General features: G+C 38.7%; 1 protein-coding gene across 7 annotated transcripts in view; it reads left to right on the top strand.

The window, feature by feature from the left end:
• LOC102221619 (attractin-like protein 1) overlaps window positions 1-25,911 on the top strand; it is a 361,245-nt gene that overhangs the window by 153,790 nt on the left and 181,544 nt on the right. For all 7 annotated transcript variants that reach the window (XR_002752045.1, XR_002752046.1, XR_002752047.1 and 4 more), the window contains 2 exons: window positions 11,120-11,213; window positions 24,221-24,273. Coding sequence is in view for 4 of the 7 variants with exons in the window: in XM_023327068.1 (XP_023182836.1) it covers window positions 11,120-11,213; window positions 24,221-24,273 (147 nt within the window). In the remaining 3 variants the exon portion in view is untranslated. The remainder of the gene's footprint in view (window positions 1-11,119; window positions 11,214-24,220; window positions 24,274-25,911) is intronic.

The following is a 25,911-nucleotide window of genomic DNA, read 5'->3' as shown; positions in this document are numbered from 1 at the left end:
CCAGTGTCTCCACTCCTCAAGGGACAGTTTTATGGCCAGCAGCTCCCGATCACCAATGTCGTACCTGCTCTCTGTGGTGGTGAACTTCTTGGAGAAAAAGGCACACGGATGGAGCTTGCCATCTCCGGGAGAACGCTGGGACAAGACGGCCCCTACTCCAGTCTCAGATGCATCGACCTCAACTGTGAATTGAGCAGAAGGGTCAGGGTGAATAAGAATTGGAGCGTCCACAAACCTTCTTTTTAGCTCATCAAAGGCGAGATTTCCCTCTGGGGTCCATCTGAAGTGTTGTTTGGTGGAAGTCAGAGTAGTGAGAGGAGTAGCAATGACACTGAAGTTCCGGATGAAACGGCGGTAGAAGTTAGCGAATCCCAGAAAGCGCTGGAGTTGCTTTCTGGAATTCGGAACAGGCCACTCCTCTATAGCCTTGATCTTAGCTGGGTCTGTCTTCACCTGCCCACCCTCAAACACGTAACCGAGGAAGGTGATGGAAGGAACATGAAACTGACACTTCTCAGCCTTGACAAAGAGCCGGTTCTCCATCAACCTTTGGAGGACCAACCTGACATGCTCGCGGTGTTCCTCCAGGCTGTTAGAGAAGATGAGAATATCGTCAAGGTACACAAAAACAAAAACATTGAGAAAGTCGCGAAGAACATCATTGACCAGGTTCTGAAAAGTGGCAGGGGCATTGCAGAGACCAAAGGGCATGACCAAATACTCAAAGTGACCAATATGGGTTTTGAATGCAGTTTTCCATTCGTCGCCCTCTCGAATGCGAATAAGATGATAGGCGTTGCGCAGATCGAGCTTGGAGAAGATGGAGGCTTGATGAACTGGTTCAAAAACTGAGGACAAGAGAGGGAGAGAATATTTATTCTTTACAGTGATTTGGTTGAGCCCCCTATAATCGATACATGGCCGGAGAGTCTTATCTTTCTTAGACACAAAGAAGAATCCAGCACCAAGGGGGGAAGAAGAGGGACGAATGAGACCTGCTTTAAGTGAGTCATTTATATACTGTTCCATAGTTTGCCTCTCTTGCTTAGAGATATTAAACAAACGGCTGGAAGGAAGTGGGGCTCCAGGAAGAAGGTCTATACGGCAGTCATAGGGGCGATGAGGCGGGAGAGATTGGGCAAGGTCTTTACTGAATACCCGTTGGAGGTCATGGTATTCTTTGGGAACATTAGTTAGATCAGGTTCACCAATGGGTTGGGGTGGTTCTGAAGGCAAAGATGGCTTAGCAGATTGCAAGCATTGGTTGAGACAATAAGGGCTCCATGAGTCAATGCGAGCATTGGCCCAGTTAATGTGGGGGTTGTGTTTGCAGAGCCAGGGGAATCCCAGAACCAGAGGAGCACCCCTAGTGGGAAACACTAAACATTGGATGAGCTCTTGGTGATTGCCCGAGACGTGGAGGGAAACTGGGTCTGTTTGGTGGGTTATGTTGGCCATAGGACTACCATCCAGGGCAGCCACCTGCAGGGGAATAGGTAATGCCTGGACCGGAATTTGATATTGCTCAACTAGATCGGGGTGTATGAGATTTTGTTCAGAACCTGAGTCTACCAAGGCTTGGAAGGGGTAGGAATCATGCTGGATGGTGAGAACAGCAGGAAGACTTAGCCGGAGGTAATCATTCTCTTTAGATCTGCCCGCCAGGACCCCCAGACCTACTGGCGGGCGAGGGCTTTTGGGCGAACCGGACAGGAGGAGATGAAATGTTGAGGGGAGCCGCAGTAAAGACAACAACCTGAGGATATACGGCGCTGCCGTTCCTCTGGACTTAGCCGGGCTCGGCCTAACTGCATGGGTTCTGGTGGGTTCTGGATTGGGGAACTGGGCGAGTCAGGGCTGGGAGAACCCCTCCTAATGGGAGGCAAAGAAGGCCGGGGATTTGAGGGACGGAATCTGTCTCTAATTCTGTTATCAATCTTGATGGCCAGGTTAATTAGTTCGTCTAGAGAGTCTGGTGCATCCCGGCATGCCAGCTCATCTTTCAGTTTGTCGTTCAGGGCATGTTGGAAAGCTCCTTTAAGAGCTATTTCATTCCAACCTGATTCTGTTCCAAGGGTGCGAAAATCAATGGCAAAATCAGCCACTGATCTATTCCCTTGTCTTAAGTTCCAGATTTTTTTTGAGACAGCTTCTTCACCAAGCTTGGGACAAAATGTTTGTTTGAAGAGATCGATAAATTCCTCATAGGAATAATAAATGAGGTTCTCTTCATCAACTACAGTCTCAGCCCATCTAAGCGCTCGATCTCTTAGTAACCCAACAAGAAAAGAAATTTTGCTGGCGTCATCGGGAAATGAGCGTGGGGAGCGGCGAAACGCTAACGCACATTGAAGCAGGAAACCCTTGCTTTTCTCCAGCTCACCTGAGTAATGTTCAGGAGTGGGCGTGATGACATCACGGGACAGAGGTGGCGCAGGAGCAGCTGATCTTGAGGCCGGAGCAGGGGCTGGAACGGGAGCTGGAATGGGAGCTGGAACGGGAGCTGGAACGGGAGCGGGGTTAGCTGGAGGAAGCCTGTCCTGTAAAGTCTGGAGTTGATTAGTCATTTGATGTAAATACTGAAGCATGGAGTTCTGTTGATGCAACATGGCATTAAATTGTGGCATCATGCCTGCCCAAAAGGACCCCCTGTTCGGACAGCGCAGTCCGTAGTTGTGCTGCAGAGTCCGATTGGCCAGATGATTCTGTCATGGTGAGGGGTTACCAGGACTCGAAGGCAAGCAACAACTACGGACACCAAGCGCAGTTTAACAGATTTATTGAACAATGAGTGCAAATGGGGAGAGAATAGAGAGGCGTTGATCTGCAGCAGCAGGGAGGAACCGGGCCAGAGGAGGAACTGAGGAAAGGTGAGTGGTTAAACAGGGAAGCAAATGAAGGGAACGGTGGTGTAACCTGGTGATGGCTTACTGTCTGAGGGTTAGGATGAGCAGAGGTGGGTACATGGGTTTTCCAGCAGTTGGTGCAGTGTGGGATTTCCGGGGGGAGGGGTTCCAGCATGAGACTGAGGGTGGACAGGCAGCAGCGGCTGGTGGTAGTGGAGGTATCCAGGAGCTAGTTAGGTAGACTGAGCACGAGGGGTTGATCAGGGCTGGTTCTCTGAGGAGGGAATAGATGAGAGAGGAGTCAGAACAAGCTAAACACAGTAACAGCAGCACAGAGAGCCAGAGTATACCACTATAGAAGCAAAATCATCTGGCGTCTGCCTCAGGGAAGCCGCTCCTATTAAAGGCCTTCGCTGATTGGTCTTGATGAGCACCAGCTGGATCCCGTCTGCCTGCCACCCTGTAAATGTAGAGAAACCACTCCCCTGCAGAACCCAACAAAAGGACTATACTCATTATATTACTTATTACGTATTTGGTGTTGTGTCTAAGATCTTTTCGCCTTTGTTATGCACTGAATAACACCCAATCAGTATTTATTATGTCTGCAATGCCATTTAGCTAAAGAGGCATAAAATGTAACTGCTGAACAAAAGACACGTAGTAAAGACACAAGAAAACATTGTTCTGTTTACGTCTCTTGAAACAATGCATTAAGAACTGATACCAGCAGAAGAGGATTAAATTATTTTAGCTATAGCTCAAGGTTTCTTGCTTTTTTTTAGTTTAACTCACAAAGCCGTTTCCTCTGTTCCCTTACATTAGGTGTGGGGCGTTTCTAACAGCAAAGCTCCTGAATAGAAGAGCCATCCATAGAAACAGTTAAGCTTTGTTCACTAATATTTTCCCGATCTGTCCTCTAAATGACTCAGACAGACTGCCCACAAGGATGCATTTTTGGTGTCATGTGTGTGAGTTCGTGTATCTGTATCTGCAGGGTTTCCCCCAGTGTATTATAAGCCTGCTTTTCTAGCCCCGCCTGCCAGGCCAAGTGTTGCTTGTTTTTGACTTTAGAAAAATTAATAAAATATATTTAAACTAATTTAATCCGTTTTGAAAGCGTTTCTGTTGCTCAGAGCGTTTCACTGGTGGAGCAAATTTATTCCAAAATGATAGATTTATAGTTTATGCATTTAAAGCCAGAGAGTGGACCAATCACACTCGTGGCGCCTGCCTTGTGCTCTGCCGCTGAATGAGCTTTGAAGTTTACCTCAGCGTGGATCGCGCGCCTCCTTTTACTCAAACTGGACACAGGCTGACCTGTATGGACATTTACATCAACCCCCTGTGTGGAATTATGTTTCTTGGGAGTGGTCTACTCCACATCAAGGTAGGAGTTTAAACCCCACCTCGTTAGCTCTGGTTGCGCAGCTCTATGTGAACCGCAGGAATAACTTGTAGTGGCGCTTTCAGAGGTGCGCGTTGAGGGTGCGGTGAGAATGATTTATCCTTGCGAACAAAGAATTATATGCAGCGTTTACATCTCAAAACGCTGCCCAGCGTGTGACTCTTGTCTTTCCTGTAAAGTTTATGTATGTGGTCCTGGTTGGCTGACGCCGTAGTGGTTAACTAACCCGCGCATGCAGGTTCAACCCGGTGACAAATGCTTTGTCCACGTAGCCAGAGTTAATGAGTGTGACTACGCGGAGATCAGAAAAACTCGTCCCATAAACTTGAGCAGCCAACCAGTTTCTGTGACTCTTATTAAAATCTCAACAGACATGAAATGGAAGAGGCACTAAAGCCACATTAGCAGCCTTAAATTAAATCTACCGTTTATTGCGCATCTCTGCGCAGTGCAGCAGATTTAAGTCATCATGCAGGGCCGGTCCAAGACTGTATGAGGCCTTGAGCAGAATTTGACTTAGGGGCCCCTCTTGCTGCTAAAATCATCAGCACCTCTAACAGCTTCTGTGTTAGATTTAATCTGGGAGTAGGGAGTAGTTTAATTGGACAACCTGAAAAGCAATCAGTTATATTGCTACCAATTTGTATTTGCAAACAGAGCTCAAACTCAAAGATTAAACTCATACCATCAGACTGTAGCTATGGTAACAAAACAATCTAACTATTAAGATTGCTCTTTGAACTTTTACAAAGTAAACTTACCAGCTCCTTAAAATCTTACATTTAAATATTAATCAATTTAAAATCTTTTAATCTATGTATGCTGAAACCATTAAATCAAATTTAGCAGCATTGATATTCTCAATAAACAAATGTTACATTTATGTATCTATGGTCTGTGTTAAAATATTAGCATTTATGGGGCCCTGAAGCCCTGGGGGGCCTTATGAAGCTGCTGACTTAATTTGGATTAAACAGAAGTGCAAATAATTGGTATTGATTTTAATTGTTTTTTTCTGAATTATTGTTTTTCAGACTAGTTGGGTAATTAGTAATATTTTTACTTGTCCTGTCTACTTAACATCTACTTAACAAAAACACAGTGGGGCACCTCGGCGCCCCGACCACTGGGCTTAGCAAGTTTTCTGGGTGGGCAGTTCTTATCCCACTGCCCAATGAGGCAGTGGGATAAGAAATTGGACTCACTGAGGGCATTTCCCATGTCCCTAGGAATATGATTTATATCAAAGCTGTTATGTCAACATTTTCTGCTAAGAAATCTGGTTTTCCTTTCACCTTATTTCTGTATTGTCAGAAATAAGGTGTACTCAACTGTCCCCCATGGAGAACTGATTTGCAGCTTTAGAGTAAACAACCTGGAACGTCAAACTGAAGTTTCAGAACTGAGGAAGCTTGCAAAAAATCTCAAAAGCTATTCTGAAATCCTGGAGGTATTGATATAAACCATGTGTTGATATGAATGAATTCAGTACAAACCAAATGAATCACTGGGCTCTGGAAGCAGTGATTCTATTCTTCAGACGGATGATGCACTACTGAAACTGAATTGATTGAGTTGTTAGATTTTTCACATATTATTTTTTGCCAGAATCTGAATTTCAAGAAGTCAGAACTTTCCTGCATGGCAGAGGGAATGAGTTGCAGCATAGCTTCATAGCTCAAAGCTCTTCGGCGCATGCTGAGCAGGGAGCTGGATCTCCTTGAAGCAGAACCGTGTTTACTGCTCAGAGATTTGTTTGGATTCCTCTGTTTTCATATTACTTTAAAGACAGACAGAGCTTCACTCTGTCTGTAGGTTTTTTCATATTTAAATTGCATCATAAGGAGTTATCCTTTATTAAGGTCATAATTCATCATGAATATTTATAGAAGGCTTCTAAGATTATATCACTTCCTATGTTGGATTTCAGTGCTGATTTCTGTTTAAATTTGAGTAGTGTTGACATGTCCAACAGTACAAACAAAGCTCTTTTACTGACCTTGAGCCTGAAGAGTAAAGTGTGCCTTACAATGCAAAACAAAATCCTGCTCATCGTTTCCTAAATGTCAACTGAAGAACGTTGTGGTAAATCTTACCAGAAGGATTGTAAAATTAGGGTGTTTACAGAGTTCTTTTTAAAATTATTTTAAATCCTAAAAATAAAAACAAAATGCTAGTTCTTAAAAATATTACAAGAAAATTCCTAAAGTAATTTTTTGTCTGGAAAGTTGTCTTTTATTTATTTTGTTTTTTTCAAAATGTCATGTGACATTTGAGTTAATGACTTTTATTTAGTTGTCCAGGGAGCAGAACGGCTCTTTAAGTTGTGTTAGCTCTTACCTATGGCACATCTGTTGATCAGAATAAAAACATTTTTGGGTTTGCAACATCATTTAACGTTAACCCTTTCATGCAGAGATCACTGTAGTGGACATCTATCTAAAAGCTTGGAACTTGTATTTCTTGTTAATTTTTATGTTCTAAAATGCATACAGACCTTTAAAGTCGACGGTAGTGCATCAGGTAATACACTGCCAACTATTGTCCATCCACTTCAAGTTCAAGAACTGTTTTGTTAAATCCAATGTGGCGGACAGAATGAAAAGTATCAGTAAAGTAAAACAAAAAATATGGTCCCATCAAGAAACCCTGTAATACTACAGATTTATTGTCAAAATAGTGGCAATATTTTGAGAAGTATCGATATCAATACTCTGACTATAGATCTACAATGTGCACCATTTCCAGCAAGTATTTTGACTGGAAATAAACTGACATATTTTAGTTCTTAACTTGAAGTCCATTGTTGCCATAGAGAAGTAAAATTTTCATACTTTACTGGCCAATGGTAGCAGTAGTGAGAGTGGAGATGATGGTAATATGTAATCTGTGATCACTGAGGTAATTCAAGATGTTGAGGAACATTAAATAACTGAAGACGCAGAAATTACAGCATGCAAACCTGTATGCATTCCAGAAATAAAAAAAAAGAAATCTGGCATTGACAGAGCAGGAAACTGAAAACATTTCCAGTAATAAATAAGGAATCATGTCATACCTCAGAGGCCAAGAAAGTATTGGTCATCAGAGCCAGGTCTTCTTCTTGACATGATACTAAGTGTTTATTCACTTCTTGGAGAAGGTGATTCTTTTACATTTCAAGGCTTGTAGCTTGTGTGCTAATAAATGAGGGTTCCATCCAGACTCGCTTAAGAGTACCAGTGTCATCCCATCACTGTTGAAACACAGACTGGTGTTTAAGGCAGTGGTGTCCAAAGTTGGTTCTTGAGGGCCAGTGTTATGGATTAACTGGTGGCTAAATTAACTGGTTGAAACCTATCCGCACCGCAGATGTTTCTAAATTGTAGGTGGCTGTGTCGATGCCTGCTGAAAAATGCTACTTGTGTGACAAAACCGTTTGCAAAACTTTACTATAAATCCCATTTGACACATATATGTTTAATGTTGCATGTGAAAATTATGTTTCAAAACAGGTTTCTACAGAGCAGCATTCAGTGCATTTCGAAAATGTCACATTTGAGCATAACCGGATCAGTGAGTAACATGACAATCCCATTCACATTCGGGCTGACCAGAATAAATTAATTCCAACTCATGAATAGCCGAAATGTAAACATAAGTGCATCGTTTCTGCTTTTTGAAACCAGCACTGATCAGAAAAACATTTGAATTGGCTCTCAAGTACCTGTAGTGTGACTTCCTTGTTAACACTTCTAGCCTAGTGTGTGTTTTGGCTCAGATCCTGTAATGCAACTGCACTGTTTCAGCGTTGACTCTTATGGTTGAGTATTAAGGTCACTTGATGAAAAGATTAAAGACTTTTAGTTAAATTACGAGAAAACATATCAACAATAATGAAGAAATGACACTGCCACATAGATCTGCGGTAGCCATATAAATGAATTAAATAAGCCATAACATGTTACAAAAACAATGTTTAAAAAGATTTCACTATTATTTCTGTGGATATCTATTTGAAATATCATACAATATGAGGGAGATGTGAAATAACATAGCCAGGCGATCTTTTTAAACATTTTATTTTAAATCCCAAGGCTCTTCAACATTTATGTTGGCTTTCAGGGATTAATCTTTGCTTTGAGATAGATCTGTTTATGGCATCTTGAGATCTATTTTGATCTTTCTTTGACGAGTTTCAACCTCTGAAGCAACACATAAATCGGGACAAGGTCTGCGAAATTTACATATTTTGATGGTTTTACAGATTAATAAAAAAATAAAAAGGTAACATACCATATTAGACCAATAAAAGTCTTTCTAATTAGTTATTCTCAATATCTTAATCGGTGTCTTTCGGAATCGGATAGTATTTTGCAAAAATTTGTAGTTCTTTAAGCTAATTTAATTGTTTATTTCCTAAAAAGCCACTCCCACAGAAACATCTGTCTTGCCCTGCTGCCGCCACCAGTTAATCCATAACACTGGCATCCTGCTTGTTCTAGTTCTCTGTCTGGTGGTAGTAACTTCCTCCTCAGCATGTTTCCTGACGTCTTTTAATGAGCCAACATTTAATCCAGGTGTGTTGAACCAGGGCGAGAACTAACACATGCAGGATGCCGGCTCTCCATGATCGACTTTGGACACCACTTGTCTAATACATCCTGTGACGTCAGGCTGAGGTCTGGAGAACACTGGTTCTCTGATGGCTACCCTATCCTCACTGTAACCAAAAATATCAACATGCAATGTTGATATTGTGCATGTTGTATATTTTGCATGCAGATGTATTTAGTTTTGCAGACAAAACTAAATACATCTGCATCCAATGTGTTGTTTGCAAACTGGGTGCTTTAAAAGTGCATCCATACAAATAAATGTAAACTGGATATACTTTTTAAATGAGCTTATTTCATGATATCTTCTCTTGGCTTTCAAATGACATGTCATTTGACAACAAATTTCATTAAAAAAAACACTTTTGTGGACAAAAAAAAGACTTGAGTAGATGGCAAGAAAACCAAAACATGGTATTTTTGTCCATGCAATCTTTTTAATTGTTTTCTCACATAAAAAATAGCATGATGTAACTGGGTGATTCACACAAGGCTGTAATTCAACCTTAAATCACTTCTGAATGGAGCCACTACAGGCAGAAACAAACAAGAATGTTCCCTGCAACCTTGTGGTATGCCGTAATCGCACTCAAAGCTGCTTCCCACTCTGGCTGTATTGACTATTTTGCTTTGCTATTATTCTTTCCAACTGGCTCAGAGACAAGCCTCTTATAATAAAACAGTGGAGAGCTCAGGTCAAGGTAAGCCAAAGGCAGTGGATGGATGATGAGCAGAAAACAACCAGCGTCCTTCTTCCCCCTCCTCAGTCTGGGAAGAAAACCCAATTATGCAGCGAAAGAAAAACTAAAACACACTTAAAAAATAAATAAATAAAGTGAAACTTCTCAATGGAAACATGGAAAGAAATGAGGTAGAAAAGTGATGTCTTTGACAAGAAAAAGTGAACCACTCAAAGGAAGGAACAGCATCTGAAAATTAGACCAACCCGCAACAAAACTAGAAAAATAAAGGCCAATGACATCCTTTTATGTTTCAGATGGCTGACAAATTACAGGTTTATTAGAGCAAGTTAGGGTCACCTTGCAGTTCATACAATATTGATTTAGAATCCTGACAAGAAAAGGACACAGTCGGGAGAAACATGCCACATCGTCTCATAAAAGTGTCACTGCTGGTGCCAAGAAAAAGTGTAAGGATGGAAGAGATGGGAGCTGTGAAAATAAGGCAGAGAAATCAAAGAAAATCCTTCAAAATAGCAGCTATCTGCCAGGCGAGCAGACAGAAATGTTGTATTTATGTTTTATCTTACATGTCTCTGTTCCCTTGTGATGTCAAGCTGGTCTCAGTCTGTTCCACACCCTGCATCAATTCGAGACCCTCAAAGGACAACAAACCCTCACATTCTTCAATCTATCAAATAGACCTACCGTTTTTTGTTGGGGTCATGTTAGAAAAGCTATTTTTTATTTCAATCTGAGGAAGGTTGGCCCTACCTAAGACCATATACCTTAAATCTGTGGTGTGACATTTTATTATTATTACTATTGGAGGTTTACGTCCCTATTGGAGGAACTTTTGCTTTGCAGCATTGTGGAATTTGAGGTTACAGTTTACCAGAAAACATTTTTCTAAAAACAATCATGTTTCAAGAACTGGAAAGAGCTGAACAAATGAGTCAAGTGTATTTGTACAGTACATTTTAGCAACAAGGCACTTCAAGTAAACATAATACAGTAACCAATTATAAAAAGAGCAATAAATATTACATTTTGTTGAATGTGATCATCAAAGCCATCAAGAAAAACACATCAAATACATTGATCAATGTTGCACTTACTACTAATCAAAGGTATCTCTAAACAGAGTCAGCAGAAAGTGATTCTCATGATGAGCAATAAGTGGAATCAAAATAATCAGGGACTTGGTAAAAAGTGGGAATGACTCAGCTGAATTCATCCTATTAATTTGTTTTGGCCTCTCATCTAATCTGACTCAATTTTTTGTCCCCAATCTTTTCCTCTCTGCATGTCCCATTCCTCCTCCCTGTCCCTTCATCTGAATCCATTCCCACCCCAGGAGCTGTATTAACCACACAGTTGAAGGATTATTGTGTTTACACACAGAATGCCCATCTTAGTGCTGCATGCAGAGCTGCCATGTGTTGGGATTACAGCCTCATTCAGAGAACAGTTCTGCAGTGTTTTTATTGAGTTGATTTAAAAAAGATCTGTCTTCCAGTTCTACAGTTGTTTTTAGTTTCAAATTTCCCATGTCTCATTCTGTCTTTTCCTTTGTTCTTACTTTTGCAGTTTGTAAGTGTAACAACCATGCCAATTTGTGCCACGTCAGCTCTGGAAAATGCTTCTGTACCACCAAGGGCATCAAGGGAGACCAGTGTCAGCTGTGAGTGCACCAACATGTTACCACATTATGATTAAACACCTCCCAGACTCTTATTTATCACTGTGATCAGCATGTGTTGGAGTTGGCTGCAAGATTAGCTGCAAATCGTTAAAAATAAGTTTCTCTGAAGTACTTCTTGGAATTTTGGTTCCAGGAAGCTGTTTGAATGCTCAAAAATGGGGATTTTGTTCATCAGAATATTCAGAGTTATATAAGTGTGTCTTGGTGTGTGCGTGTTACCCTCTGCTTGTGCCAGACTTGACCGCTGCCGCACTACAATATTCTAAATGGGTTGGCAGACAAACTCAGTATGGAGACAGACTGAGAAGTGCTGCATCGATAAATCTAGCAGGCGAGGTTACACGGACAGGCAGAATACGCTGGCGTGTGTGTGTGTGTGTGCGTGTGTGTGTGTGTGTGTGTGTGTGTGTGTAATGTGATGTAATAATGCATACTAAAATGACACAGGACAATTGTGGAGAAAAATACCTTTTCTCAAAAAAACAAAGATGTTATGGTATGATTGTATTTACACAAAATTTTAAACAAAACTGTGTAACATGATCTAACCCGTTTCATTTAAACAGGCAATAATTATACATTTCGCGGCTAAGATTACATAACATTTTGATTAATGTATAATATTGAAAAGTTTCAAAAACTTTGTGTTTTTTTGACTGAGGAGACTCTACTCGGCTAATTTTTCTCCAGAGGTTTATGAGGAACGTCAGTGCAGATGGTACAGGTGAAGCAGTGGCCAATTCCCAGCTTTACCAGGATGTTTTCACACATGATAGTCTCATAGACTTGGTTCAATCAAGAACCATAATTGCAACATTTTTGACATTTTCGGCTGGTATGGTTCACTTTCATACTGAACTGTGTCAAACAAACAAATCCTTTGAAAAACATGTTTCCCTCCGTGCCTGTGGTGGCGCTGCACTGAGAACCACAGTAGGAAACTACACAGAGAGCAACTTCCTTCTTCACAAAATGCAAACAAAAATGGAGACACGTCAGTTATTAGCGGTTATAGGATTTCTCTTTTGTGTCTAGTAAAAGACTACAAGCCATTTCTTCTACTAGTGCTAGATTCATGTTTGTTTTGGTTGTATTTACCCATAATGCCCTATGCTGTAGTCGGTCCAGTTGGCATCTGTGTTTGCATTGGAACCGTACCAGAGTTCATTTCAGTTGAACTGAGACCTTGGTTTGTAGGCGGCGGACCAGAGTTCAATTTGGCGTTCACAACTTCCCAAACAAACTGGACTTTCTAGTCTGGAAGCTGGAGTTTGAATGAAGTGGACTAAACGGGTTTAGTGTAAATAAACCCAAACATTCAGATCTTAGTTATAGATCTTAGTGAGATAAGCATAGTGCATTAGTCCCACAGTTATTTCCTGCCCTAAATAGATAGTAAAACTTTATTATTCTTTCCAAAGCAAAATTATAACCCAGCACTTGCTAAATTTAGTATTACTTTTGAACATCATGTCTGTTTGCCATTTTGTTCTTGACAGGACAAAAGTATAACAAGGTGAGATTAGCCTGTGAATCAGTCTGATTGGACCGTGTTGATAAATTTCACAATTTGTTTTGCACATTGGTGTTTCATAAATTCAAAACAATACTTTAAGGTGCCAAGGAAGTCAGTTTCCCTAAGATGCCCTCAACAAACATAGTAGTTTCAGTTTTGTTTTTGTTCAAGGTCAGGCAACTTGGAGAAAACTATACTTTGACATCATGCAAACAGTTTGATTGAGGTTGCAGTGGGTCACAGACATTCAATCTGATGATATTTGAATATTGTCACAAAGCAATGAAAATAAATGCTATGATTCCTAAAAATAGAACCCCCCCCCAATAACAGAATTTATAAAGAAAAAAACCAGGACCTAAAATGAACCCTTGAGGTACTCCACAATGAATAGGTTCTGATGAAGAGGAATATTCTCCCATAGACACGGGAAAAACCTGTGAGCCAGATAGGACTTGAACCATGACTGAGACCAACAGTGTACTCCAGTCTAGATAAAATAATACTGTGATCAACTGACACAAATGATCATTAAAATCTCTTAAAAGTTCTCTCTTTGTGCTGTGGTGGGGTTTCAAACAGATTGATCCAGGAGCATTTTTATACGTTGACAGTCGATTATCAACAGCCTTTTCTAAATCTTGAAAAAAAGGGGTAATTTGAAAATAGGTCTATAATTAGAAGGAACATCAAGATGCTTCTTTTTGATGATGAGCTGCAGTACAGCATGTTTGAACACAGCCAGATAACAAGAAAGTGTTTAAGATGTGTAAAACACTAGGACCTGTTACTTGAAGATTTTCTTTGAAAAGACGTAGAGAGAGAATGTCTTACTGGAAACAAGAAGATGTCAAATATAAAACTATTTTCATTTAACACTGAAAAAGACTAAAGATCAAAGTGATGAACAACAGAAGAGCAATCAGTGTCCAGGCTACACCAGACCGAGACACTCTATATGTAGAAATCTACATTTCTGAGAAGTTACTGTATTAGTGTTATTGACACACAAAAGTTATGTTACAAAATCTGATTAGTTGCATGACATTATTAATTTGAAAATCGAATACATGCTGCTTCACAATTCTTGTATCATAAACACCTGACAGCTTTCATTTGTTTTTATTTTAAACTTTTTTCTGGTGTTATTTCTCTTTAAATGTAGTAGACATTATTGTTCACTGTTTAATATATCATTCACCATTACCTCCTGATTATATATATTTTTAAAATGTTTTGATTATTTTACCAGAAGCAAGCATCTTGAATTTGACCCTGCTGCCTCTGAACTCTGAGCGACCCGGACTGAGCCAGGACTTGTGCTCTGTTCGTGACTCAGACTGAGGGCAAAGCCAGGTGGAAGTCTGACTGAGTCTCTGTAAATGTCCTATCTGTCAACTTTAATCAATGTTTCCTAGGATACACAGGATTCCCTATTCACATATGATTTTAATTGTGTTTCTTAGTGGTAAATTGTGTTTACTTGACATTAGCGGAATATCGAAAAAGTTCTGCTCACATTTGTAAGCTTGAGTTGCTTTTGTACCAAACATAATATTTGGATTTTTTGCCTAAAACTTCAAATTTGGTTGCATCATTAATCATTTATAGTGCATTTTCTCATCCAGTGCCCAATCCAGACTTTCAAGAATCCAGAGAACATGACAATTTAAATAAAATCTAACCTTTAGGCTTTAAAGAACCTCATTAACGTGAAATAGTATGGCGCAAAAAAATGAGCTGCTCTTAATGACATGTTCTATGATCACAACTCAGAGGTTCCCCCAGAAAACTTGCTAAGCCCAGTGGTCGGGGTGCCGAGGCAGTCCACCGTGTTTTTGTATTAAAAGATGTAAAGTAGACAGGAACTGTAAAAATATTACTGGGTAATTATATGTTATGGGAAAACATCGCCAGTGAAGCAGTATTTAAACCCACATGTATAGAATCTTAAAAACAAAAAACAAATAAAAAGTATACAATTAAAATGAATATCAATTATTTGCACTGTTTAATCCAAAGTAATTTATTGTCTCCATAAGGTCCTCAAGGGATTCAGGGGCCCAAAAAATGCTAATATTTTAATAAAGATCATAGATAGATAAATGTAACATTTGTTTGAGATTATCAATGCTGCTAAATTTGATTTAATGGTTTCAACATACATAAATTAAAAGATTTAAATTGTTTAATATTTAAATGTAAGGTTTTAAAGAGCTGGCAAGTTAACTTTGTAAAAGTTCAAAGAACAATATTCATAGTTAAATTGTTTTGTTATCACAGCTATAATCAAATGCTATCAGTTTAATCTTTGAGTTTCAGCTTTGTTTGTTCACAAATACAAATTAATAAACTGCAATTATAACTGATTGTTTTTAGGTCGGCCAATTAAACTACTGTCCCTGTCTCCCAGATTTCAGCAAATTTAACATAGACGCTGTTAAAGGTGCTGATGATTTTAGCAGGAAAAGGGGCCCCAAGTCAAATTCTGCTCCAGGCCTCATACAGCCTGGAATGCACAACAAACGGGAGACTTAATTTAAGGCTTTAGTTGCTTTTCCATTTCGTGTCTGTTGAGAAGCTGTTTTGATTGCTCGAGTTTTAATGGATGAGTTTTTCAGATCTTTGTGTGGCTGCATTCATTAACTCTGGCTAACTAAATGGACAAAGCATTTGGTATGCTTTGTGTAACTGGAAAAATAATAATAGAAATAATAATAAAATAATATAGCACCAGAGTGATGCGTGACTACGAGGTGAACACGAAAGCTCTTCACCGGGCTGAACCCTCATGATGAGTGGTTAGCGGTGGTTCGTTAACTAACGCTATGGCCAACCGGGACAACCGGAGACAACGCGCGGAGACGCCAGGTGTGTGATTGGTCTGCTCTCCTGGCTTTAAATGCATAAACTATAAACCTGTCTTCTATAAACCTATCTTTTAGGAATAAGTCTGGTCTGCCACTGAAATGCTCAGAGCAACAGAGAAGCTTTCAATTTTCCTAAAAACAGAAACAAGCAACGCTTAGCCTGGCCTGGGGGCTGGTGAAGCATGGCAGGCCACCAGGCTTATAATACACTGAGGGAAACCTTGACAACTGTTTAAAGAAAAAAACATTTCAAAATCCCCCAATCAGTGAAAAGACTAACATGAACATATGTTGTAGTAAATAAACTTTAACTTCAGTTTAGTTAAACTATAACAGTGTCATAACTATAACAGTGTCATGAGCACAGTGTCATAGCCAGTTAGCTTATGACACTGTGCTCATCTCCAGCTGAGGGTGAGAAAATGTTTCAAATGGATTTGGGTTCAACACCTATTAACTTGATAATTGGTGTTTTTTTCTTCTTTTTTTGTTGCACACATATTTTTATTATTTTCTTGCAGAGAAGTGCAGCATCTGTTATGCATTCACTTGCTTATCTCATGGCCATGTTGCTGCAGTCATGCTCATTCACTTGTATCCACAGCACTATCTGAATGCTGCTGTTTTCTCTGGGTCACTTCCAAACATAACAAGTAGAGGAGAATTGGTTTGTCTTTTTGGTTTAAAGTGAACGTTTGGTCCCCCGTTGGGTGGATGGTGGGTGTTCAGAGGTTCAGCTGGTGTGCAGTTTCATAGTATGCAAAGTCACAGTCTGAGCTAATGGGGATATTAGCTAAAGCTGGTTTGTTATGTTTGTGTGTGTACACCATGGTTTTTCTGTGCACATGAATATATTGTCACAATCCTTTCTACATAATTAGTGCATTTTTCATTTGTCCACATCTGTCCACTGTGGGCTATTGCAGGCTGTACTTTTCCTCCATTTAGCCTCCTATTCCATCACTCCAGACTCCTACCTGACCTCAGCGGCTTCCCAGGGTATTTCTTCTAATACTGTATATAGTCATAAACATTAGTTCCACTAATGCTAAAGCGCTATACCAACATGCTAATTAGCAGATATATATATATATATATATATATATATATATATATATATATATATATATATGTACTTTAATTTCCTTTTTTTAAGTTGATGATTTTAATCACAAAATTAAAAATGCTTAAGTTTGGTCACTTGGATCAGGTTGATTGTTGAAGATCTCAGCTATCTATTAAACTATGTGTAATCATTTTAAAATTATGTGAATTTAAATTTTCCACCAGTTTGTGTAGTTTCCTCTTTTTTGCATCACACATTACCATTTTTACTCTTATTAAAACCATATGGAGTGTAAATGATTATTTTTGACACAGAAACAGAACTAGCACAAGCTTGACTCCTTAACTTAAATAGTGTTATGAGGTTTATAATATCAGCTTTCAGTACAGAAAAAAATAGTGTGTGTGTGTGTGTTGCTGCTTGTGTAGCTGAGTCACATGTTCTTTTAAATGAAGAGATGACCCAGTCTCATGCGGCCCTTATCTTCTGCCTATTAGAACCGCTGTAAGCAGCTTAAGTATCCGGACTGCCTCTGTTTGAGCTCTGAGTTCAGGACCAGACTGTCCTTCCCTGTAGGAAAGAAAATGGCCCCAGGTGTCCGTTTACAAGATTACTTATCCGTCTTTTGAGTCGCGCTGCACATGTTGATCAAAAATGACCAGTAAACACAAAAAGCGGATTTAAAATTATTTCTTCAAAATTTTGTTTATAATATTTCTGGTAGTAAAGTAATCATTTAAGTAATCATTTACTAAACCTTAATTGGTCTTATTATCAGCCTGTCGCGATAAACGATAAATCAATTAATCGTAAGATAAATTAAAACTACCGACTTCATTTTAATTATCGGCATTATCTTCTCTTCTGACCTTTTTCTCTTTCTGTTGATGACACTGAACGAAAAAAGGCTCAACTCCGGTTCTCTCCACTGACCCTCCCTTCCTCATTTCCTTAGTGTAAAGCCCAGCGCACACTACACGATCTTAGAGCTGTCGGCCGATTGTCGGCCCATTTTCAAAACCTGAGACTCCACATTAGCCGACAGAAATCCTAGCTATAACGGTTCCACCGGTTCGGTCCTGCCATGTGGTGTCCAACAATGGGCACAAAATAATGGCTACAAGTCCAGTGAACTAAATTTAAAACCAGGCATTAATCAATGCTTTACTACAATCTACCTGCAATGCATGTGGCTAGTGTCAGTCCTGACTGAATGAAAATCATTATAACCTATTTACGTCACGTTAACGAAGAACAGCTGAAAAGTTACCGGGTTTATCAACTGTGGTAGCAATTTCGCTCCAACTCCTCCCCTTGTCATTTCTATATTCTTTGCATGTTGAATAAACATCTCCAATGTCCGCTGGACTTCGGGTGGCGCTGTGTCAGCTGTTTGGGATTCCCCGACATAATTTCCCCTCAGAAAACATGGAGGAGAATCCGCGCTTTTTGATTGGCTACCTGTCACATTGAACAGGTGGAGTTAAAGCTCCCAGTCGGGGAAAACCCCTGATTTGGATCAGAGCTGCAACGATGATCTACCGTAACACACCACACAATCTTAGAAAGACCAACGTGCTAAGATTGTCGTAAGGGGAAAAATAGCAGCAAAAAATCCTGTAGTGTGAACTATTGCATCAATCAATCAAATTTTATTTGTATAGCACATTTCAGCAGCAAGGCATTTCAAAGTGCTTTACATCATAACAAACACAGAATCACAATGCAATATAGAATCAATCATTAAGTCAAGTTCCATCAATAAATTTGTAATTGATTACATTTCAAATACAATTCTAAACAGGTGGGTTTTCAGTTGAGATTTAAAAGAAGTCAGTGTTTCAGCTGTTTTACAGTTTTCTGGAAGTTTGTTCCAAATTCGTGGTGCATAGATGCTGAAAGCTGCTTCTCCTCGTTTGGTTCTGGTTCTGGGGATGCAGAGCAGACCAGAACCGGAAGACCTGAGAGGTCTGGAAGGTTGATACAATAAAAGCATATCTTTAATGTATTGTGGTGCTAAGCCGTTCAGTGATTTATAAACTAACAACAGTATTTTAAAGTCTATTCTTTGAGCTACCGGGAGCCAGTGGAGGGACTTTAAAACTGGTGTTATGTGCTCTATCTTCCTGGTTTTAGTGAGAACACGAGCAGCAGCATTCTGGATCAGCTGCAGCTGTTTGATTGATTTGTTGGACAGACCTGTGAAGACGCTGTTGCAATAATCAATACGACTGAAGATGAACGCATGGATGAGTTTCTCTAGATCTGGCTGAGACATTAGTCCTTTAATCCTGGAAATGTTCTTCAGGTGATAGAAGGCCGACTTTGTGACTGTCTTTATGTGGCTCTGGAGGTTCAGGTCAGAGTCCATCACTACTCCCAGGTTTCGGGCCTGATCGCTAGTTTTCAGTTGTAATAACTGAAGCTGTGCATTGACTCTAGATCGTTCCTCTTTAGGTCCAAAAATAATAACTTCAGTTTTGTTTCTGTTCAGCTGGAGAAAGTTTTGGCACATCCACACATTTATCTGTTCTAAGCATCTGTTCAGTGATTGGATGGGCTCTGAGTCATCTGGTGACATCGTAATGTAGAGCTGTGTGTCATCTGCATAGTTATGGTAGCTATTATTATTTCCTGTTATAACCTGAGCTAGTGGGAGCATATAAATATTGAATAAAAGGGGTCCTAGGATTGAACCTTGGGGTACCCCACATGTGACCTTTGACCTCTTTGATGAAAAGCTTTCAATTGAAACAAAGAAATCCCTGTTCTTTATGTAGGATTCAAACCAGTTAAGCACTGGACCGGAGAGTCCGACCCAACTCTCCAGTCGATTCAGTAATATGTCATGGTCAACAGTGTCAAAAGCTGCACTGAGATCCAACAGAACCAGCACTGTGGTTCTGCCACAGTCCGTATTTATATGGATGTCATTGAACACTTTTATGAGGGCGGTCTCTGTGCTGTGGTGAGCACGAAAACCAGACTGGAAGGAGTCAAAGAGGTTGGTTATAGTTAGGAAGCTATTTAATTGTTTACACACAGCTTTTTCAATAACTTTGCTGATGAATGGGAGGTTGGAGATCGGCCTGTAATTCTGCATTAGTGATTTGTCCAGATTGTTCTTTTTTATAAGTGGTTTGATTACTGCTGTTTTCAGAGCCTGGGGGGAAACGCCTGATGAGAGCGATGAGTTTACTATTTGGGTCAGATCAGCAGCAATAACAGGCAGGACTTTTTTAAAGAAATGTGTGGGTAAAACATCCAGACATCAGGTAGTCGATGTGCCCATCTTCTCTATGTAAATCTAATTATTACTGAAGGGCAACATAATATACAGACTTCATAATCTTTTGGTTGAATGCAGTATTTATTTCTACTTTGGCTTTATGTTTAATTTTTTTTCAAGTGCGTTTTTTGTTAATGGAGACTAAGAATCCATTTTATTTTTGTTTTTGGTTGTTTTGTTTATTTTGTTTATCAGTTCAAGTGTTAAATGTTCTTTTGAAAATAATGTGTATCTGTCTTTGGCAGGAAATCGCATGCATTATTACGTCATTTACATTAAATCAGTGTTAAAAGGTCTTCAAACAATATTATCGTTTATCGCAATAATTTTTTGAGACAATTAATCGCTGAGCAAAATTTGCTATCGTGACAGGCCTAGTCTTATACATCGCTGTGGAGGATGTTTGGCCAACTTTGATTTTTTTATTGTTTTTATTTCAGTGAGATTTGAGGCATTTCCAGTGTGTGCAACCCGCCACAGCATCTCAAGTAGGTTTAGGTCCAAACTTTGACTGAGTCACTTTTGTTTTACTTTAGGACTTCATGGTGCTTTCAGGATCACTGCCCTGCTGTATGATCAGACTGCACTGTAAAAAAATATTCACATATTTAACAGTGACGAACAGTAAAATCCAACAGGAAAAAATTGTAAACTGTAAAACAATTTAACACTGTTGAGTTTATGTGAAGTTGCCATAAATAAATCAAAAATCATTGAAAAAACTGTACATGCTTGTTTTACAATACTTTTCCAGGTTGTTTTCAGCCTCATTTTAGAGAAAAGCTGCTGGTATTTTTCCCCTGAAGTAAACAAACATTACAGTGAAATATTGACTCTGGCATAATTTCTAACTGTACAATTAACAGCCTTCCAACTGTGAAAGAAAAAATGTTTTACCATTCATGTGTTCTTTGTGTTTTGACCTTTTCTGAACGTTTCTGAGCCAGTTTGTCTCTTCAGATTTGGACAATGAGGAGGTAAATCAACCATCCTGTATTGCTCACATCTTCTTCTAATCACTAGAAAGTTTGACAGTTTGCTTTATCAGCTCCCCAGCATCACTTAGTCCATATCAGTCATTATCAACTTCTATAAAGATTCTGTCACTGCTTCTGCAAAATTTTCAGAAAGCACTTTAAATATGAAACTTTGATGAAAATGTCTAATATATATATATATATATATATATATATATATATATATATATATATATATATATATATATATACAGTACAGACCAAAAGTTTGGACACACCTGTCTAATTCAATGGGTTTTCTTTATTTTCATGACTATTTATAAGGCAAGAAATCCCACTTATTAACCTGACAGGGCACACCTATGAAGTGAAAAGCATTTCAGGTGACGACCTCTTGAAGTTCATCAAGAAAATGCAGAGTGTGTGCAAAGCAGTAATCACAGCTAAAGGCTGCCACTTTGAAGAAACTAGAATATAAGGGGTATTTTCAGTTGTTTTACATTTTTTTGTTCAGTGCATATTTACACATGTAATATTCATAGTTTTGATGCCTTCAGTGTGAATCTACATTGTCAATAGTCACGAAAATAAAGGAAACTCATTGAATTAAAAGGTGTGTCCAAACTTTTGGTCTGTACTGTATATGTATATTTTCCCTTGTTTCACTATAAAATAATGTTGCCAAATCCACAGATGCAGTTACTGATATCCAAACTGATCCATTAAATATGTTTGTATTAAAATGTCTCAGTCTATCCTCGGTGACGCTCCACTGGGAGAAACTCCAAGACTTTGAAAGTCACAGAAGTCTTCAGAAGACGATATTCTCTTTAAACAGAAACTAAAAGAAACCTTTTTCTTCCTATGTATTCTCAGTCTGAGCTCACTGAGGTGACACGTTGCTTTTTTGCTTAAGTTTTCCACTTCCATATTAACAGTCATGTTACTGCATTTTAATTAGAGGTGCATTAAATGGGGATCGATTCCCCATTAAATGTAAATGGGGGTCAATTCCCACACATACCACTCTTTGTATTGGTTTCTTATATTCTACATGAAGAAATGATTGTCAGAGATCATTAGGTAGAATACTTTCTCATAATGCAACACTACCGTTTTGTTCCGAAAACACGGTTGTGAATATTGAGAGCATGTTTGCTCCTCTGTTCCTCCAGTTATTCTGTTTCTGTCTTTTTCAATTCTCTGCAGTCACTGTGTGGATTTCCACCAATGTGTTGCAACATCAGTAAACAGCTGTTGTTTTCTTCACTCTTTAAGTCATCAAGATGAATTTGAAAGCAAATCTACTGACAGGCACACATATTACAAGCTGTCTTGCCCTAAAATGTTGATGCAGGCATGCTTTTATTGAAAACCTTAGCAGTATTTATAATCTTATTTTTCAAAAGCATTTTAGCACAAATTTTTATAGAGTAATTTCCCTTCTTGTGGGAGACAACAAAATACAAAAAATACATTTTTGATATGTTTCAAAAGTTATCTTTCCAAAATTTCCTTTTTATACCCAGACGTACCTGAAAAGCAGCGTAAAGAGATTTACTTGTAAAGGCTTTTCTAATCTTCCTTGATTTATTTTATTTTGTTTATAACCATTAAGAGTTAAATCTCAGTAAGAGAAAAGAAAAGGGGCCTGATAAAGTTTTTAATAGCAGTACTTAAACTGTAGCATTTGTGTCAAACTTAAGTCAAGGACTTTTCATAACAATCTGGATTAAATATATAAATTGAAAAACAAACAAACAGAAGCTGGTATTAAAAAATGGAATTTAAGATGCATTTTATTACACTGGTATTGGGGATTCCAACTTTTTGAGTGCAGATTTTCACATCAGTACAGTGGACAATTAAAAACCCTTACAACTGCCTATTTTAACAGTTCAATAAGACTAAATATACCTTATTATGCATTAATATGCAGTTCAATAAGACTATTGAACTGCATATTCAGTTCAATAGTCTGCAGTAGTCCTAAGACAGTGAAAACTGTCTTAGGACTACTGCAGAAGATAATATCTACAGTTTTGTTATCTATATTTCTAGGGAGAGAAAAAAAGTCTTTCCTGGGTTGGTTTGCAAATGTCAGCCAGTAGCGCTTCAAGTAGCTCTGGCTATAGACATTCAGCTTCCCAAACTTAAGTATTTTTTAAATGTTTTAGATATGCTCTACTAAACAATCTGTAGTTATGTTATAAAGAAAAAAAAATGTAAATCTGTGAATGCTACCTTCCTAACAGGAAGTAGGTTAATTGAAGTCTGAGTATGTTTCCCAGGTCACCAACAGACATGCTAAAAAACAAAAACTACATAGGATTGGTTTTGAGAACATTAATAATTTAAAATAAATCCAAAACTGTATTGTGTGATGGTGAATTATTTGTTTTATGTTGTTCACGTCAGATGTGTGGTCCATATTAGTTTGCAAGGACCATTCTAATTAACCTAACTGTTTAGCAAACTCAATGTTTAAAAGCGTCGTCAGTGCGAAGAAGATGTGAGTTTTTTAAAGACTTTTGCTGTGTTTATGCGGCCAGTCTAACTCCTACCGGACAAAATAACTTTTATTTATTAAAAACAGGTTCTGTTACATAATAAGGTCATTGATAAAAAGGTAAATATGAGAACGACAATGCTTGATTTAAAAAGATGACTGTACCATCCCTGGAGGAAAGATATTTTTAAAAAAGTTTAGTTTTTTTTTGAAGATGAGGAGAGAGGAAATTAAAGCAGTGCTTATGTCCAGGAGTTTGTTTTTGTGGTGAATTACTTATGTGTTGATCACGATAGATATAGATTTTGAATTTGTTGTTTTTCATTATTGATGATCCTCCACTGGAATCAGTTCTAGGAATCAAAACTCCTTTATTCACATTCATGAAGGAAAAGCTTGTTTTTCATCTCCATTTTTCAAAACTTTAGCATTCAAATGCATGACAACCCACCAATACATGTGTGAGATTTCCTCATTAAAACCTGTGTCCATCTGTATTTGGTGTCTGAATGTGGGAATCTTTTTTTTGGGGGGTGGGGGGGTGGGGGGGGGGTGGAGTGGGTTTGGCTAGATGGGCCTGCAGAGGGGAAATTACCTACCAAGCAGCTCGAGGAAGACAAAACACCCAGCTGACACACTACCACACACACCCCTACAAAAGTAGCTTTAATAAAACTTACCAGTGCTGAATGCTAATGCTGCTGTGCTTTCTTTCCTCTGATCTTCCTCCTGCCCCTTCCCGCCTTTGTTTTGCTGCAGATGCGACTCAGAGAACCGATACCTTGGTAACCCTCTCCGTGGAACCTGCTACTGTAAGTATGCTGCCAACGTTTTACTGAGTCCTGGTCTGGATGTGTGTTCGCCCTTCTATTATTCCTGGAAGCAAACTGACCTTGTTGGTCATTTTGTATGTAGACACACAACTCTAGAGCAGAAACCATTCCTCATCTGAATTTCAATGCGCCTTCAACCAGCCTACTGTATAAAAAAAGCATAACTGTGTACTGTTCAGCTGTGTGCTACTGCTGCAATGTCGCCTTACTGCATAGAAAACTTATCAAACTTTCAGAACTAGTACATAGCACACAATATTTCCTCTTCCATTCCAGCTTTGGAGTTAAAAGTCCTAAAATGTGTAATTCCAATACCTTCTGCTGCTGTTTTAACAACAAACGGCTTTACATCAGGGTTAAGTTTAATCTGATTTCCACAAGGAAGTTGGCAACACCAAGTTAAACCAAAAGAAGACCCTGGAGACTAGATGCTGCTTGTTTAATTAAAGAAAGCGAAATGACAAAATAGAGTCAACACATTGAGTCATGTTTACAACAAAACATACAGCAAGCTCACTAAAGTAACATTTTAGCTCAATAAGCAATAATATATAAAATTCATCAGTATAAACTGTCAGATGACGCAACTTATGGTGTTCCTGCCAGATAGTTAAGCATAAAGGAAATTTTTTGATTACATTTCCACGTGGGCCTTTGTTTTCTAGGAGGTCGACGCCCGCCCTGTGGCGGGCATGACGTCATGTTTCTGTGTGTGTTTTTTGCTCCAATGTGATAATAAATTTTGTCAAAATGAAACAAACACTGTAAAATCACAAAGTTTAGGATGTTCTGAAAATAATGATACCAAACAAGGTAAGGTAAATAGTTTTTATGGTGAAAATATAAGGGTAAATTCAAAATTAGACCAAAACGGCCATTTAGACCCAAGACTCCAAAGGGCTAGTAAAGATCGAACATCTGGAAGTCTGGAACCAGACGTAGAATTTACCGGTAGTATTTTCTAATGAAAACTTCCGTAAAGCATTAATTGTTCACCTAAACACCTGGTTGTAACTTTTAATAAGACAAATTAGTTTAGAATTGATTTTTTAATGTATGAACTTATTTATTCAGATAAAAACACACTAACATCTATAATAAGACACTTCTGCCTATTAAGTCAATGCTTAAGTCAATTCTGCCATTCAAAATTATGAGCTAAAATAATAGACTAACTGTACCATTAGTGTCTGCTGTAATGTTTGTAACGACTGCTGTGGTGAGAGTTTAATTTGGACTCTAGTAACAGGAAGTAGCACATTGTAGTGATTAGCTTGGCATACATGGAAACAGTGTGAATAAAGAGAAGCAGCTGTAACCTGCACATGTGACCAGTGCTGCAAGTATGCAGTTAAATGGAGAGCAGATCAGAACATCTTTAGAAAGGGTTAATGGAAATAGGTAAATTATAAACCCCAAGTAGCTCAGTTTCACAAAAAAGGTTGTACTCACTTGAGGTGGATTTTGACTTTTTGTAGAAAGATTAATGCGATAAAAAGAGAAATTATTTTTTCGGCAAAGCACATTTACCAGATAATGTTTACCTCACATGACTTATCAACTGTTTCTGTTGTTGGCGTCTTTCTGGAAATATGTAACATTGTAAATATTAGTTGA

This window comes from Xiphophorus maculatus, chromosome 22 (assembly GCF_002775205.1).
Source record: "Xiphophorus maculatus strain JP 163 A chromosome 22, X_maculatus-5.0-male, whole genome shotgun sequence".
NCBI classification, from domain to species: domain Eukaryota; kingdom Metazoa; phylum Chordata; class Actinopteri; order Cyprinodontiformes; family Poeciliidae; genus Xiphophorus; species Xiphophorus maculatus.
This window is presented reverse-complemented; position numbering and strand designations above follow the sequence as displayed.